This window comes from Nicotiana sylvestris, chromosome 3, assembly GCF_000393655.2.
Source record: "Nicotiana sylvestris chromosome 3, ASM39365v2, whole genome shotgun sequence".
Taxonomy (NCBI): domain Eukaryota; kingdom Viridiplantae; phylum Streptophyta; class Magnoliopsida; order Solanales; family Solanaceae; genus Nicotiana; species Nicotiana sylvestris.
The window spans coordinates 187,074,524-187,093,020 of record NC_091059.1 but is presented as its reverse complement, the minus strand read 5'-3'; the positions used below and the strand labels follow the sequence as shown (position 1 = coordinate 187,093,020).

Below are 18,497 nucleotides of genomic sequence, written 5' to 3'. Positions count from 1 at the left end.
CCATTAATAGTGGCGCTATGTGAGATGGGATTTTGGGGTATAACGCCACTATTAATGGCGCTATGTAAGGTGTGTCAGTTTTATTATATATAACGCCACAAAAAGTGGCGCTATACAGAAACGGTGCAGTTACCGTTACTGTATAGCGCCACTTTTTGTGGCGTTATATATAGTTTGGTAACTTTTTTTTTAACACTTATTTGCGTATTTTGAGTCAAAAAATATCACATTTTGGTTCCGGACTCTACCAAATAAACATACTTACACTTGACTCATCTATTTTTTTCTCTAGCCAGGTAGGCGCAGTACTACATGAAAAATTGACAAGCTCAAGTATAATTTACATTGAGTTTAACTTAAAAGCCAATATTGTATAGTCCTAACTCAAGTATTTTGGAATATGAATCTCACATAAATTGGAACCGAAGGAGCACAAATTATAAATTAGGCTTCTGAAAAGATTTAGACAAAGACTTTTATCTCTTTACTCTTCTGTACTTCATCTTAATTTTCTCTAATAGCAGATAAACTTTTCGCACCAACACTTAATATAGACGAGAGCGTAGTAAATTGTGTGTGAAGAAACTGCATGTGAATTTTCTGGAGTTGATCTACTGCTCGAATAGTCGAATGTCAATATATTATAATGCATGCTTTATAAAATAGTATTCTTGACAAAGGATGGAATAATGAGGTAGGAGAATACCACATAAGTTTCAGAGAGTTCTATGAGCAGAAAAACCGCTTCAGACTACCAAAGCTGCATTCATCTTTTGTTTTCATTGCCATCGAATTAACATCCAAAACAGTGGAAACATCTAAAATTCTAATCTAAGGCATTTTAGATACTATCAAGAATTTAATTTTCCTTCGGGCCAGTTAAGGATTGAGAGTTAAGACTAAACTCTAGAGAAATATACCATCATTCACTAATCATCACCAGTTGAAAACACCAAATTAAGGGTCTCGGTATTTAATTTTCATTGATTCCACAACGCAAACATGGGAACTGGATGAACTAGGTCCATATTCCCAATCCGGCCTGAGCTCTGAGGATTTTCATCATTTCCCTTGCGTTCATCTTCAAACTTGTGGCCTTGAATATTTATGGACGAATAATAAGCCTGGGGATACTCTAATCCAACTCCGAAATCACAACTCATTTCAGCAGAGCCAGAGCCCGAGCATTTGGGACTCTGGGCACTAGAAGAGCTCCTGCTGCTTGATCCTGCAGTCATCAACGGCACCATGTCCATGAATGAATTATCTGCAGGCTGCTGCAATTGCTCCCCATTTGTTATGGCCAAAATGGGTTGAGGTAAAGATGTGCATGAATTATTATAGTCCTCAAAGGAAGACGGGCTGACGCCAGAATCCTTTGATGGGGAGCGCTTGGCTAGATCACTAGCAATTAAAGTCGAGCTTGAGCAAATCCTCTTGACGTCGTACCTACTAATATCAAAATTGGTTACAGCGCTTGTTCCCCTGAACTTGATTGCAGCAATATCATACGCTTCAGCTGCTTCCTCTTGAGTACCTGAAATTAGATACATTAGTAATGTTTGTCCAAGCCCGATTTAGTAATGTTTGTTTTCGGTTAATATTTTGTGAGATGAGAATTCTTTTTGTAACTACGTAATTCTTATATTTGGGTCTCACGAATTAAAACTTGCTTTCACCAATCTGTAACAAGAGAAAAACACATTGGTGTACATAAGTCGCTCAACTAATTTTTATCACTTTAAAATTACTGAACTTATGGTTCGTTAGTCATAAGAAATTTGGCCCAAAATTCACTTTAAAGACGTAGAAGTAGTTCCTTTTCAATAACTTTATAGCACATTGAAGAGACTAAAAGCAAAATGGCCTGTTAGAAAATTAAAGGAAAAAAAAAGAAAAAGAAATAGGAAGACAGCTACACGAACAGAAAATGAATAAAAAATTTTACACACTAAAACAATAAGACAAGCAAATTACTTACTGAAGGTACCAAGGTACAAGTCCTTGTTGCCTGCAACTCTTCCAATTCTGGCTTGCCACCTCCCATGCTGATGATGCCTGCCCAATTTCCCATGTTTAATCAATGGGTATTGCCCAATTCTATACTACTCCTCCCTCCGTTTCAATTTAGATGAGCTAGTTTGACTTGTACGGAGTTTAAGAAAAGAAAAGAAGACTTTTAAAACTTGTGGTTTTAAAAGCTTAAGTGTTAAAAACTTTGTGGAGCCATGAATTTTGTGTGGTTCTAAAATAAGTCATTAAAGGTAAAATGAGTAAAATTAAGAGTTTAAAGTTGAATTATTTCCAATTATAAAAATGTGTCATTCTTTTTCGAACGGACAAATAAGGAAAGTGTGTTATCTAAATTGAAGCAAAGGAAGTAGTACTTGTTGGAAAACTAATCGAAAGTTGTACTACAAAATCTTAATTGTTTAGGATTTGATATTTGCTAGTTTATTTAATTCATGTCTAAATAAAATTTGTAGTCAGAACTAATATGGGTTTCGTACTATTATAAATAAAGGTATTAATAGTTTATTTTATGGGCAGCGAAGTGTGTGGAGAATTGGAGATTTGTGGAAATTTATTAGAATGGTAAAGAGCTTTCATAGAACTAATACAATATATTTTCCTTCAGCACTAGATTTTAATAGGTATGGTTCATTGGTTTGCATGATTGCACATGCATCTTAAAGTTTGCCTGTTGCCCTATTATTGAACAAAGATAATTGCATTCAAAGAAAGCTGCAAAATTTTGCAGCAAAAATAGTGAATGTGAAAACACTTTAATCGTTAAAAAAAAAGGTTGCCTTTTGATTTAATGCTATGCTACGAACCTCGTTACTCCTCTGTACATTGATGCCCCTCTTGAAAACCCACTGCTTTTCCTGTTTAACATAAAAATGGGAAGGTCAAATTTAGCAATTGAGTTACAAGTATGTTTCATCTTTTTCAGTGTAACACACCATCAAAAAGGAAAAGAAAAATAAGACTAGTGAAAAAAATGGAAGGAACATTACCTTCTCAAGTGTGCAACAAATTCTTGCCTATTCATGTGTTTCATCTCCTCCAGCTCCTTTTCATAAGTGTTTAGCTGATACAGAAAATTTCACTGTTTAATATTCTTATCATTAAAAATTAGCAGGGAGGATCAGGGTGTAGGCACCTTGCTTGAAGCGGTGTCACAAGACATCGCTTCGTCAAACTTTTTTTTTTAAACTGTATGCATAAATAACAAAATAAAATTAAAATATTGGGTATATACATAAAAAATGACACTGCTTACTGTTACAGTAATTTATTTATTTGTTCACTTTTACAAATATTGACACTGCTTACAAAAATTCCTACATAAGCCATTATGGAGGATGTTGCGTAAGCTAAGGGATCAACTGAATCCAATATTTTTTCAACAAAAACGAAGTATAGAGACATGTGAAAAATAACTAAAATTACAACAAATATACATGTAATGATTTAATGGTGAGAGCAGAAAAGTTAGAACTAGTCAAGTTTAAAACTTGATTATCTGAAGATTATAAAAGGAAAGGTACTTACGGGAAAATTAATATGCGTGGTGGGACCCCAGTATTTTAAAGCAGCTAAATCGTATGCTCTAGCTGCCTTTTCCTCTGTATCATAACCACCTGAAGTTTATTTAAGTTGAACAATTAATTTAATCACTAATACCTCCATCCAAACCGTTTAAACACACTACACATACACAGTTTTCCTTTTGAAATGTCAAAAAATATTTTAATAAAAAAAAAACAATAATAGAAACTATTGTCAGAGATTCGAAAAGAAAAAAGGGATAAGAGAATATCGAATACCTAGATAGACTGATTGATCCAAATGTTGGAGGAAGCAAAGGTAAAACAACAAATTAAACAAGAAAAAAAGGTCAGTATATTCGCTGAGGAGTAACATTTTCAAGAGAGAAATTAATTAAATTTCAGTACATGAAGCAGTAATAATACACACCTTGTCTGCCTTTCCTAGTTTGCCCTTCTTTTCTGCAGCTGTTATCCCACAAATGAGCCTCGTATCTTCCAGTCCACCGATGTCTAATTTGGTCCATTAATTTCACAAATCAATGATATTCGAAATTATTAAGCAGTTATATCGTTAACATAAGTTTAAACAAAGAGTTTAAGGTAATTGTTTTTTTACCTTGTGACACCGCGATACTGAGAGGTTCTTTGGCCAAAAGTATCAATGGATTTTCTCGGAACCGGTTCCCTTGAACCGGTAACATTCTTAACAGCAACTGGCCGCTTTTTCGGAGCCGCAGCAAGCGACAGCGTTTGGCAATTGTTAGTACTATTTTCTTCAGCAGATGAAATTAATGGTGCAGCAGCAACAGATTGGCGTAACCAAGATTTAAATCCAGAAACTGAAGTAGCTCCATCAAATGGCAAATGATAGACACTACCAGTAGTAGAGTTTGCAAACTCATTAGAGCTCTGAAATTGGCCGTTTGGTATCATTACCTGAAATTGTTGTTCGTGATCAGAGGGGTTTATTGTTGGTGGAATGTTAACGTTGATATCAGCAATTTGTTGTTCATTATCAGGAGGAGAATTTGAGCAACAACATCCTAAGAAATCTTCAAGCTTTGGGCCTTCTTCGCCCGGATTAGTAGCACTAGTCATCTCATGATTCTCATACCTCCAACAATCTATTCAAATAAGGAGAAAAATATTACATATCAATTTCGTAAAAATGAACAAATTAATAAGTAAAACAATGTGTGAAAAATTTAGACCTTCAGTGGTTGTGTCACAGCGAGGGAAAGGGTATGAAGGCATAACCGACAAATGAGTTTCTTCTACTGAGTTAGCGTCATTTCCAGTAGCTTGATTTTCGTTGCGACTTTGATAATCTTTTATTACTTCTTCTTCTTCGTCATCGTCGCCAATGTTGAAGTCGGGAGTGAGAGAGAAACCCAACCAAGTACTCATTTTACGGAGCAAAACGAGATAGAAAAACTCAAATGTTATACTCTGAAAATATATGTTTCTCTCTCTCTCTCTCTCTAGAACTCCGTGAGCGTTTTTTGTGTTGCTTCTATGGAGTTTGAGCTCATACTTCGAAGATTCAGTGAAGGAGACTCGCGTGTACGTACATATATATGTAGGATGGATTTATGTTGTATTCAACCGGTGCCAATTAAATGTCTTATTTTCGCTAGTCAAGTGGACTAGTGGAAAATATAAGATGAGAACAACAATTTTTTTTGTATTCACATTCATATGAGCATACATACAAAAGTTGGACACTCCACAAAATTAATTTGAGAGAAAATGAAAAATTAGTTCAAAAACTTAATAATAATAATTATTATTATTAAGTACGTATTATTTAACCCTATTAATTATTATTATCACCGCCCCTCTTTTTGTTTATGTATAGATGGTTAAACTGATTGAATAAAGTTTCCGGTATAAACAATTGAATACATAATAGGAGTAGTAAGGTAATGGCTGACTTTGGCATATGACGATAAAATTGTATAGTGCCATTTTTTCAAATCATATACAGTAATAAGTCATGACAGTCAGGTGAAAATGCAGAGGGGCAGGTTTGGTCCAACCCTTCCCCTCTCGCCACCCCCCACCAAATAACTTGAAAAAATTAAATGCTTTACAATCCATTAAATTCTTGCAATTTTAGAAAATATACCTTTAAAGGCTTTTTCTATTTTCTGTTTTCGTGTAAAGTACAGTTGAAAAATTACAACTTTTAGTTCTGTTTACCGTATAAAGACTTTTTTCTCACTGCTTCCAAATTCTTCAGTGTACCGATGGCTAGTATAATGGGGTTTGGATATTCATAACAAATACAGTAGTGGGGAGGAGTATATGAGAATCTAATATTTTTATCGGATTATCAAAGAGTCTGAGACGTACGCAGAGCAGGGAGAGAGTAGACCATGGATTGTGGTTCATTATAGAGGTGCCTCGATTTTCGTTCCTCCCCTTTCGTTTCCTTTCATTTCATTTCGTTTCTCAGCTTTGGCAGTGCTGAAGGCCGAGCACAGACCAGCAGTTCGTCAGGTGTGAACATTAGGGAGAGAAACGCCTTACAAATGCACACCATTCTTGTATGCTTCTGCCCAAATGCACTGTATTCCTACACTTCCAATCTCTACCCTTCAATACTTTTTTGTTTTGTTTTCCTTTCGAGTCCGATTTAGGGCTCGTTTGGTAGGAGAGATGAATAATTAATCCCGAACTAAATTTAAGAAGAGTTTATCCCATATTTGATTGAGAGAAAATTGCGGAATAATTAATCTCGAGATTAATTATCCCAAATTATAGTATTTTTTTATCCCCGTAAAAAGTTGAAATAACTAATCCCGGAATAATTAACTCCGGGAGAACATCTTTCCAACCAAACAACCCCTTAGAGTTCGATTAATACTAAATCATGCATGAAAGTCTCACTTTAGGGGTGAAGCGTGTTCTACTAAAAGCGACTTCATTTCGAAGGCTTAAACATGAGAATGGAGGGTACTTACCATCTCTGGGTGATACCCTCCAACTTAACAATCTCATTAACTCCTTCAGGTACTACCCCTTTATCAATATACTATGACAAACATTTTCACGGTAGTATTATTATTTACTGTATAATAATCCAGGTATTACAATCCTTGTATAACTAAATACCATGGCAGGCAATGGACCTAACCTTCGCGGCTTTACATTGGGCCACCCATTTTAGAGGGATCTTTACACAAATAGCCGATCGCTTCATACATAAATTACGTAAACTAATTCATACATGGATTATAACAGCTATAAGACCTATATTAAAAAAAATTGCTGTAGAACAACTGGGCTCCAAGCATAGAAGTTAGAACTTGAAATTCTTAGACAGCATTTCTGTTGGAGTTCAACATCAATAGATATGGTGCTTCACTGAATCATCCTCTCAAGTTTTAACTAAGTCTCATTTCTTACAAGACCCAAACATTATGTGCAAACCTAATGGTATGGATGGAAATGCATTCTAAATGAAATCCTCTCAGCGGTTGCCAAGTTGAAGAGCATAACATCCTTCAAGTGTTCAGAGTACAAGTTAAATTGAACTAAAGAAATTCCAGTTGTTTTCTGAGGCCCTCTACATTACAAAACAATCAGAAGTATGCTAACCATACAGAAATCAGTGGGTGACAATGGTGGGAGCAGAAAGAATTCTCTGAACTTCCGATACTTATGGAAAACATCCATGTATACTTCACAGGATAATGGTATAGCAGTTCAACGTTCAGGATCGATAATGTTAATCATACTCTACGAAATCTATTATAGAAGAAATTAAATTGTACTTAGATGATAAGGAGTGATATAAAAGTTATATGCTTACCTGTTAAAGGCGTTATGAACCATGGCAGGGAGCATGCATAGTTAACCAACAACTTACCGTCAAACCAAAGTTATGCTGTGTCAGAGAGAATAGAAATACAATATATCAACAATCAGCTTTGACATAACTGCACGCAGCTACAATCCCTCAATTTTAGGCACCTATGACCTGCTTAAACAAACAATCAACATACGACTCTACTATATGAAGCAATTTAAGGATGAATTTAGCTAACATAAGACTATCAAAAAAAAAGGGCAGCCCGGTGAACTAAACTCCTGCTATGCGCGGGTCCGGGGAAGGACCGGACCACAAGGGTCTATTGTACGCAGCCTTACCCAGCATTTCTGCAAGAGGTTGTTCCCACGGAAAAAATAAATAAAGAGGGAAAGAGCAAGTACCATACAAAGAAGAATAAACAACCATAAATTTATAGTGTCCAGAATACATCAAACACTTTGTATGACAATGAGCTGACTGACGTATGTTCGACTCCTCCTAAATAAAGGCACTCAAGTCATACACCATCTTTTTCCTTGATATTTTTCAAGTCATATACCATTTGAGTGCATCCCAAATGAGAATAGATATCTTCCTTTGTTTCACAGAGAATAAAGGTCTCCCAGGATCTAGCATAAGTTATGTCCTTGTAACTTGGCAGGATAGCTCTCAATCAGGAAAATAGACTAACCAAATGATCAAAGCAATGATTGGAATAACTACAACAAGAAAATCCTGTCAAGTAATAGAAATAGCAAAAGAATGAAACAATTCTAGCAACTATATGAGCGACTAGGATGACCTTTTCCATCAAAGGACGATCATGATTCTCACAAGAAAATTATGTTAAACGAATGATAAATGGGTACAGTTTTACGCTTTTATCACCTATCAAATAATTTTGCCACCTCTAAATGCAAATCATCAGAATTGACTATCTTTTACTTTTTGATCCTGAATGGAACCGATCATGGAGGGGTCTGGGTGCCCTCTGCTCTCTGTCATATCCTCTCACAGTCATATATCCTGCAAAAAGATACAAGATCGGAAACATAAGACAATTTTTTCCTTCAGCAAGAAAGTACTGTTTCTTGTAATTTTTATTCATCTAAACATAAGGTGATTGTGAATTACGGTCATGATATTACTTGCCTTGTTACGAAACTTACCATCATCAAATCAAACATAAAAGATGAACAGGGCTAATATGCTTGTGGAAATGCCTTTTCACTGTCATTGGAGTATAATATTTGGCCCGACGTTGTATACTAAAGACATGATACTGTATTTTTTCCAACATTTCTCTATCACCTAGTTCGTAGGCAAGATATCCTAGTCATTTCATTATGTATTTCCAAGATTTCCACAATAATAGAAACTTATATATTGTGAAATCCATTTTAGCCAAGATTTCCTTTCAATTTTCACTAGACTTCTGACAATTCTTAGTAATTCTATTTAATATATCAAGTTCAGAAGAGATATGAAGGTGTAGAACCTCACAAAATAGCCACACTTTTTCCAATTTTGTATATACAGAAGAGATGTGCCATACCTCTCCAAAAGCAATATTGAATGTCTTCTGTTGACATGCCTGGTTTGAATTATGAGTAATATCAGCTTTTATGAAGCCAAGTCTTGATAAAACATGACCAGATCAAAGTGAAATATTACAAGCAACAGAATATTTTCTACCTTTAAAAATGGTCGTAACTGAAGTTCCACACAATAAAGTTCTTCGTCTCAAATGCCATATTGACGTCCTCGGAACAGGAATTGGGTTTTTGCTTGACTCATGATCAGCAAAAACCTGGTGTACAAGAAAAATATTTGTGAGGCTGACTGTAACACAATGAAGTAGTGACTATGCAGCAACAAAGAGGAGTTCATGGGGAAACAATATCACAATCTGAGTACCTCATTAACTTGAAAGTACGTTCCATTAAGTGGAAAACTTCCCCTGTTCGCCGTCCGACATGGTATCTGTATAATCATGGTAGTATGTCTCATATCCAAATGAAGAATCTCTTAGGAAACAATCTGAAGTAATGTTCATGATGAACTTACCAAAATAGTTCCATAAACTATCTGATCATATTGGGAGGAACTTGGACTGCCTGAACATATCTCTGCATCACGTCTTTCTAGTTCCTCTTATAGTTAAAAAAAATAGTTAGTTTGAACTACGTCAGGAGAGATGCATTATTAGGAGATGACATTCATAGTAAGCATCCACCAATACTTCTTTACCTGTTCGGCAGATGGCAAGAAGGTAAGGGCAGGGGTCATCAGGCTCCCGTTCCTCAAACTGTAAAGTAGTAGACATTAATGCATGTAGTTGCATAAAAAAATTGACATATTAAGATGTATAAGAAATTACCCCACTCAAAAGAGGATGTGAATCTGGAAGCTCATACCTGCAACCGAATGAGGAATTGTTAGCTTTTATGAAACTTTCTAGATATTTTCTCACATAAGAAATATAAGTATCAAGACTTAGTAATATGCTGCCTGATGAAAATTTTGATGTCAAAAACATCAAACCCTGTCATAGTTATAATCAGCCAAATGCTGTATGCCAAAAGCTTAAGCAAATAACAACTGCATGTGTTCAATTTAACATACTATTTGCTCGTGTTATAAGCATAAGGTTCTGTTACTTGAAATACTTGCTATACGCAAAAAAGATGGAATTATTACTTACACTAAGTGCTCAGTCCTTAGTCGACTCTCATACTTCAGTTTACGAGCAGGATGTGAAGCAGACACTGGATTCAAAAGAACCAAGGCTTTTGACACTTCTTCATCTCGATTCAATGTACTGATCTCATCAACAATGTTCAACACACTTTCTTGAAACTCTTTAGTGTTGGACTTGTTGATAAAGTTCAAGACATTTTCTCGAAACTCTTCAGTGTTGAGTCGGATGGTAGGTATCTCCTGCTCATGCTCCACCTCATAAGGAAAGTCTTCAATGTCTCGTTCCAGTGATTCTAGAGGTTTGTGCTCCGGAGATGCTGGCATTTCTATGATAGGCTCACAATCTTGATTCTGGAACCCGGACTCCAAGAAGCTTCTGCTAGAAAGGGACAAAGCTGGTGACGGCAGACACATGTTTGGGACTTCATCAACTCTAACAGGCTGCTTAACGGTGACCACTCCTTTCTGCTGTGGTCCTGGGAGGCGAAGCCTAGAACTGCATAGTGCAAATTTATAAATATTCTGATGCACGAGGATGAATTTGACAAGGTTTCCTGGAATATGAAGTATTCATTGTTTGGAGAATCATTTTGTTGCACCTGAGGTTATTCAGGTATATAGGTTTTTCTACCAACACCAAACAGGAAGTAACCAACTAGTGATACTTCTTTACCAAATTTTCTTCTCTTCTTTTCCTATCTTGTCTCCTTCTATTTTCTTTACCTATGGGAATTGTTAATACTTCAGATATTTTCGTATACTAAACAGGCCTAGATATCAATTGCATCAAAAAAAAATTGTTTATTTTATAGTTGGGCAGTAATCCGATGCGAACCTTGCAAATGCACTTGCAAAGTGTCTGCAGTCGGCTCTCATTGGGCAGGCATTACAGTTTGGACTTCTCTTCGTACAGAAAACCTGTGTGATATTGAAGAAAACTCCTCCTGTTAGTGCTCTCTGAAGAAATAATATAGCTAATCAAACTCTGCTCTCATTGACGGTTGAGTGTAAATCTGACCTTTCCAAATGTGATCATGTGATAATGCAGTTCATATCTGCCACACGTACCAAACTTAATGAGCATAAGATTTTCCGGAACAAATTTTCGGTTACTTAGAATTAAAGGTAACAAGCAAATCCATTAACACGAAAACACTAAAGAAAGTGGAAATTCATTACAGTGTTAGCAGATCAAGGTTGCAAAGACGTGGCCAAAGGTACTTTTGTATGTCACTCTCCAGGGGGTACCTAATTGGAACGAAAATCAACACTTAATATACACTAGCTCAACCTTAGCAACACTAAATAGAATTTATTCAATTAAAACCTCTCCAGAAGATGCATCTGGATGCCATCAGGTAATGGTTGCAAAGGGACCCATCCTAGACGTACTGCTATTCGAGCAACATTTATGTCAACCTTGTGAGCAAAAAATGAGAAAATAAGAAAAACACAGAATGTTGAGATTCCTAAGGCCAAAAAAAGTGGACAAAAACTCCCTGCTGAAAACTTACAGGAAAAGCAAGATTCCGAAGTGTCAAAAGTCGAACACAATCCACACTCTTCGGTCCAATCCCATCTATGCTCAACAAGTATTCTCTGAACAGAAGCAGAGTAATAAAACAATGCTCGACAACATCTTAACTTTAAATATCACAATGACCATAATTTTGAGTAAATAATTTACGTTCTTACTTCACTTTATCTCGTGGGACATCTCTTAACCACTCAAGGTCAATGCTTCCATGATCTTTAACCAATCGATTAAGAAAATTCTGAAAAGATTAAATCACCAACCGATTGATTAAAAGAACACCAATGTAAGCAGATCAATCAATCAACTATGCCCTACTCTAAGTGTGGTACACATAGATTATAAATAAAATGAGAGAACTGAAACCACTACAGTGTACCTTGATCTTTGCAGCAAGAACATTACCCTGTCCTCGACCTTTGATTGGCTCAAAAATCTTTTCAACATCTGCATGTCTAACGGCTTCCCAATTGACAGAATCCCTATTTCTTTCGGTAAGAACACCGGATCTACCAGTAGAATAGGTCTTCCTCAATTCATCCCAATCAATTTCTTTTTTTGGGAATTCATCTTTCTTTCTCGATATTGTCTTGGGCAAATTGACCGCTTCATTTCCTAAATCACCACTCTTAGCGGAGATTATCACTTCTGAACTGCAAGAAATGGCTGTAACCTGACTTCCACAAGTATGCTCAGCTATAATTTTCTCTTCTCGAGTTCCATCCGATCTCTCATTTATGTAGTCACCACTGTTAGCGGAGATTATCACTTCTGAGCTGCATGAAGTGACTGTAACCTGACTTCCACAAGCATCCTCTCGAGTTCCATCCAATCTCTCATTAATGCAGTCACCACTGTTAGCAGAGATTATCACTTCTGAACTGCAAGAAGTGGCTGTAACCTGACTTCCACAAGTATCCTTAGATCTATTTTTTTCCTCTCGAATTCCATCCAATCTCTCATTTATGCAGTCACCACTGTTAGCGGAGATTATCACTTCTGAGCTGCATGAAGCGACTGTAACCTGACTTCCACAAGTATCCTCAGCTCTAATTTTTTCCTCTCGAATTCCATCCAATCTCTCATTTATACAGTCACCACACTTACTGGAGATTATCACTTCTGAGCTGCAAGAAGTGACTGTAACCTGACTTCCACAAGTATCCTCTCGAGTTCCATCCAATCTCTCATTTATGCAGTCACCACTCTCAGTGGAGATTATCACTTCTGAGCTGCAAGAAGTGACTGTAACCTGACTTCCACAAGTATCCTCAGCTATGTTTTTTTCCTCTCGAGTTCCATCCAATCTCTCATTCATGCAGTCCCCCACATGAGGTAAGTGGCTATATGATGTAGGCAAATTTTCTGATGTATGTATATCATCTACAAAAGATAATTCATCTAAACTTGACCTACATATGGACATTGCACTTCGAGAAGAGCCAGCAAACCCAGGATCATTCTGATTGGCACAAACTTCTCTTTCAAATGAATCTCGCATTCCCTCTCCTATCATAAAAGGTTGTCCTTGCGGGGTAGTCATTTCTTGTTTATTTTGCGGTGGGAATGCTGAAGCAAGAAGCATGAAGGCATTGCTGCATAGTGGGTGCAATAAGATTATTTAGACTCCAGGAATGAAAAAAATTGGGCATGTAATACAATGAAGTTTACCTTGAAAGATTATCTGATACATTTTGTGTTAGGTAAACGCCAACCACAGAGTCTACCACGGACCCTTTCCATTGGGAAAAGCGCCTATCACCTGGAAGTTTCCTTTTAGCATGAAAGTTAAAGCATCAAACTACTTGTAAGACAGAAAAGTTTAAGATGTACCTAAGACAAGACGCATGCGGGCAATGAATGATGCCGCCCTTCCTTGAAATATTTTTCTTTGCTCCTCCCACCATATCTCCTTCTCTTTATCCAGGTCTTCATCAATTTCACCTTCATTTTCTATAAGTAGTCTCCACACTCGCAGTGACTCCGTATCAATATCAACCTTGGGCAGTTTTGGTCTCAAGGGTTTATACTTTCCCTTGTGAACAGTTATTGGACCAAAAGGATTCCACAAGACAAGCTGGCCAGCTTTATTACTGGTTTTTTTCTTACTGATCGCTATTCTTTTTCTATAGGTTCTCTGATCGCAGATTCTTATATTCTCTAACCTCTGAATAAGTGATGCAACCAAGGATTCCAAGTCCGTTGAACCTGCAAAATTGTATCAATATATACATTACAATTATTACAATAAGTGAGAAAAGGATAAATGCAGGTCAGAAGTAGATTACTCTGTGATCTGGACCACAGATTTTCATGCCGTAGGCATTCTTGAATTTCATTGCAAGCTGATTTATCTGTTCTACGCCACAGATCTTCATGTCGTGGGCATTCTCGAATTTCATTGCAAGCTGATTTATCTGTTCTAGGCCACAGCTCTTCATGTCGTGGGCATTCTCGAATTTCATTGCAAGCTGATTTATCTCTTCTAGGCCACAGATCTTCATGTGGTGGGCATTCTTGGATTTCATTGCAAGCTGATTTATCTGTTCTAGGCCATATATCTTCATGTTGTTGGCATTCCTGAATTTCATTGCGAGCTGATTTATCTGTTTTAGGCCACAAATATTCATGTTGTGGGCATCCTTGAATTTCACGGCAAGCTGATTTATCTATAAAAGGTTCAATCCTGTTAATTGCACTTATTTCTGATGTAAGGCAGAGGGAATCTAGAATAGCAGTTGATCTTTCACTATTTTTAGATCTTTTCCTTTTGGACATGACTAGTGGAGGCAAAGTTAAGGCAAGACTTAAAGGTTCTAGATCTGTGTTTTCTTCCCCATAAGCAGACTTGGTCCTCTTAGGATGGATAGATCTCTTCCTCCGAGACTTCACTATAGGGGACAAGCCAAACACACAATCAAAAGATTCTGGATCAGCCATTGCAGCTCTAATTTGATATTCGGTAGGTAGAACCTCTCCAACAAAATGTGATTTTAAGTTTACATTCTGCTCCAAGTTCACAGTTGAAAACCATATCTTTTTAGTACCACTGGCAGTTTTAGAACTTCTCCTTGTAGCTCTCTTGGCAATTATAAAACAACTCTTTTTAGCTCTCTTGGCAATTTTAAAACGCTTTTTTGTAGCTCTCTTTGCACCAAATCTTCCATACCTCCTCTTTGCACTGGAAGGCACTTTGCACCTCATATCAGTATTCAATACATTCTGGCCTTTGTCTACATGATGAGCATTCAAAAAATTGAAAAACACAAGTGCTTTTCTCCTTTTTGTCCTCCTTTTCTTGCATATTATTGGAAAATGCCAACCAGTCTGGTCCGCAGCTCCTCGGTCATTCTGGTAGAGATTAGCTTCATCTCCTATAAAAGATATAGTACCAATGTCACCTCTTGTCCTTCTTTTATAAACTTTTGGAAAATGATGCTGAGAACCACTTTGATCTGGGGCTTCATGGTCATTTGGGTAGATATCAGCTTCATTTCCTGCCAAAGACAAGGTACCGATGTTTCTTCTTCTCCTCCTTCCATAAACTTTCAGAAAACGATCCCGACAACTAATTTGGTCCGTCGTTCCATGGTCATTCTGGTAGATACCAGCTTCATTTCTTGGCAAGGACATCATACCTGTTTTACTTTTGGTCCTCCTTTTATAAACGTTCAGAATATGATGCTGACAGGTTCTTTGGTCAATTTGGCAGATACTAGCTTCATTTTCTGCCAAAGACATGGTGCCAATGTTAATTCTTCGAAAAGTGAGATCAGTTCCAAGAATTCTTTGAGAAGTAAAAGACTTACAACAAAAGAATAGTCATACAATGGAATTTGGTTACCTCGGTTGGGCTGCGAAGTTGACTCTGCCTCTAATTTATGTTCTAAGCCAGTGGTGCTAATATCATAACCGTCATGTAAATTAGCTTTCAACAGGCTAGCACGTGTGACATGGCTGCTTTCATCTTTTGCCAGAACAATCAAGTTCGGAATCAGTGACTCCTTGTCTACATTTGTAGCACAGTTGATATCAGTTTCAACTGCTTGCTCGTTAACACCGTCCAGTCTATTTGTCAAGAATTTGTTGCAACTATGTGTTACATGATCTCTGATCACTTCTGCAGCTCTCTCGGAAATAACATCATTCTCAATTTCCAAATTAAAATCTAGAGCTCGTCTGCATGACTTCACATCATGCCCAAGATCTACATGAATATTATGCTCCATTTCCGGCTGAGGAGTTGAAACCTTTAGGACTAGAGATTCAGGAATAGTTCCTGGAGTCTTTCTGTTAGGTGCTTGCATATCACTATCTCCTGATAAATCATCTGAGACTTTGTCACAGTCCTTTCTTAGTTTACTCTTTGTCCTAGCACTTGCCTTTAAGTTAACTGGTTTTGGAGTCAAAGGCTTTATCTTAGGCTTTGGAGTCTTTTTGGGCTTGCTTTCATCAAAGATTTTTGGTGTGTGTTTTTTCAATCTAGGTTTCTTCCTTGGTCTGTCATTCAGGTCAAAGCTACCACCCTGTTTCTTCCTGGGATAACCCTTCTGGATAGGAGTTGAAGGAAACATGGAAGCTGATCTAGAATCACAATCCAGTTTTCCACTTTGGACTTTGATCCTCCCTTCAATCACAGCAGAAACCTCCTCATCCTTTTTTAGGCTGTTATCTGCAAAAAGAAATTTGGACGCTCAACATTTAAAACATTTGAACTTACTAGAAATTTGGACATGGATTAGTTGACAGTGATTTTGTTGGTGCCCTTTCTTTTGAAAAATTACATCAATTACATTTAAGTACATCAAAAACAGGTAGCTCATTATAATTCCAACAATAATACAAGGGAAAAAAAAAAAAGGAAAACTAAGAAGAATTTAATTAAGCATCAAGGAATCAAAATTGAGCCACTAAGTGCAGCATTATCGTGTATTCTACCATTCTAATACCAATCTTCCAGTGGTTATTGTAATGAATGCTTTGCAGTGTTGTCATGTATTCTACCATTCTAACACTAATCTTCCAGTGGTTATTGTAACGAATGGTAGCATGAGGTTCTTCCATCCTTATATTTTAGTCCTACATTTTTTGTTAATTTCAGTAGCAGCAGCAGCAACAACAACAACAACAACAACAACAACAACAACAACATCATCAACAACAACAACAACACGACCCAGTAAAATTCCACAAGTGGGGCATGGAGAGGGTAGTGTGTACGCAGACCTTACCCCTACCCCAATGGGGCAGAGAGGTTGTTTCCGATAGATCCTCAGCTTTTTACGGAAAAGACGAGAAGAGACAATATATCAGTACCGTCAACAGAAACTTTGCTAGATAGTTCATCATTAGGTTTTTACTTCTCGTTTAGACTGAGCATCGTAAAGCATGACTTGAGTGAAAACTAATCTTTTCTCTCTTCCTTATTCTTACTGTTTTCCTTCTTTTCTATCTGCATGGCTTATTTGGGATTAGCTTCAGCTGTATTAATTGCTTCAGTCATACATTCAACTACGATCGCTAAGTTCCATTAACTATTCGGCAATCTAAAAGAATTACTCTCAAATGTTGCTATAATAGATGCCGCAGTTACTTAAAACAACATTGGATGGAAAGTTTACTAAACTACTCAACAAATTACATCATTGTTAGTTACATGAAATGACCAAAAAGCATCATTATATAAAGTGTTACTTATACATTGAGAAGGTTATACAAAAACTGTTGGATATTTGCAGAAAAGGAGCTTGCATATACTTGGAAAAAAAGTGTTCCATAATCTATTGATGCAACCATCACGCAGAAACAAAATACACAGGATCAATTTCTTATAATAATTATTGAAAAATCCAACCTACTGAAACTGTGATACTAAAATTACAGTAAAAAAATATTTGTACAATGAGGTCACTTTAATGGTAATTAACCGTTATAATAGGTAAAGCTATACTGATCCTATAAAAATATCAACAGTGTCAGTGTATATAACTTACCTGAACTACTTATGGACGAAACTTTGTTGAAACCAGCAATATTAGAGTTAAATTCTGGTGTTGCTAACATGCACTTGTCGGGTGTTATTGGTGCCCATGAAACTGCTTTCTGCAACTGTTCCTGCGCAGCATTGCCCAGTTCCATCTCTACTTCTTCTCCTATTTCAATTACATGAAAAACACAAGAAAAATCATCAGGATTAAAAACCTAAAAACAGTAACGGAAATTAAACTAGCAATTGAATAAGAGATCGAAGTCAAAAAAAAAAGGAAGAAACTTTCCGTTTCTACAGCTAACCAAATTGCTTTTCGCAAAGTTAAATTTGTTTTTACCCACAGATAAATGTGTAACTAGAAACAGGTTCTATGAAATTTTAACTTACCTGTGAAAACTCCAGCTGGAAAACTGCCTAGAAGGAAGAGAAAAGCATCGCACAGAATTCCTAAAATTGATTCCCACAGCAGAAACAGGGACTGTATGTAAAAGTGGTGGTGTATGAGAGAGGTGGAGGAATGGGGCAGTAAAAAGGGTAAAGAGAGGTAGGGTTAAAAGAATTTGACTTCTACCATAATAGTACAACGTATGACGAATTGTGATTCTTATAACTGTAAAGCCTGAAATTAAGTTGACTTAACCAACTGCTTCCTAACGATAAAAATTTACTATAAACATTTATTGCTTGATTATATTCTTACTTTAATTTTAAAATTATGTGATTTAATTTGAGGTAAACAACTGATAAACTAAGTATTTACCCTTAATACCTCTTCTCTTTTTTATTATTTTTTCCCAATTCGACATACTGATCGGTAATAATGAAATATATTTTTCCATAATAAGTTGATTAAATAAGTACTTTACATGATTATATGTAGTTCAAAATTTTTGTACCTGC

The 18,497-nt window shown here is 36.5% G+C and overlaps 2 protein-coding genes across 4 annotated transcripts; both read right to left on the bottom strand.

The window, feature by feature from the left end:
• Positions 1-749: 749 nt before the first annotated feature.
• LOC104215625 (AP2-like ethylene-responsive transcription factor AIL1) lies at positions 750-5,237 on the bottom strand. Its single transcript, XM_009765468.2, has 9 exons — positions 4,769-5,237; positions 4,174-4,681; positions 3,985-4,067; positions 3,834-3,842; positions 3,559-3,647; positions 3,021-3,094; positions 2,838-2,888; positions 1,982-2,058; positions 750-1,537 (listed from the first exon to the last, which is right to left on the bottom strand). The coding sequence occupies exons 1-9, from the start codon at positions 4,962-4,964 to the stop codon at positions 981-983; spliced, it is 1,644 nt and encodes a 547-aa protein (XP_009763770.1). The 5' UTR covers positions 4,965-5,237; the 3' UTR covers positions 750-980.
• Positions 5,238-7,784: 2,547 nt separating this feature from the next.
• LOC104215626 (protein ROS1A-like) lies at positions 7,785-18,173 on the bottom strand. 3 transcript variants are annotated; one of them, XM_009765469.2, is made up of 21 exons: positions 17,985-18,173; positions 17,602-17,760; positions 15,453-16,280; positions 13,897-15,336; positions 13,442-13,816; positions 13,280-13,370; positions 11,988-13,203; positions 11,770-11,849; positions 11,589-11,673; positions 11,402-11,493; positions 11,254-11,322; positions 11,093-11,129; positions 10,910-10,992; positions 10,079-10,570; positions 9,755-9,791; positions 9,625-9,682; positions 9,442-9,527; positions 9,292-9,357; positions 9,070-9,184; positions 8,930-8,968; positions 7,785-8,400 (listed from the first exon to the last, which is right to left on the bottom strand). In XM_009765469.2, the coding sequence occupies exons 2-21, from the start codon at positions 17,744-17,746 to the stop codon at positions 8,309-8,311; spliced, it is 5,526 nt and encodes a 1,841-aa protein (XP_009763771.2). In that variant the 5' UTR covers positions 17,747-17,760; positions 17,985-18,173; the 3' UTR covers positions 7,785-8,308. The 3 variants fall into 3 exon arrangements, 2 of the variants coding, with proteins under 2 accessions (XP_009763771.2, XP_070027375.1); XM_070171274.1 differs by having other exon boundaries at positions 9,442-9,518; XR_011406284.1 differs by lacking the exons at positions 7,785-8,400; positions 8,930-8,968; positions 9,070-9,184 and having other exon boundaries at positions 9,300-9,357; positions 9,442-9,525.
• Between the last annotated feature and the right edge of the window lie 324 nt (positions 18,174-18,497).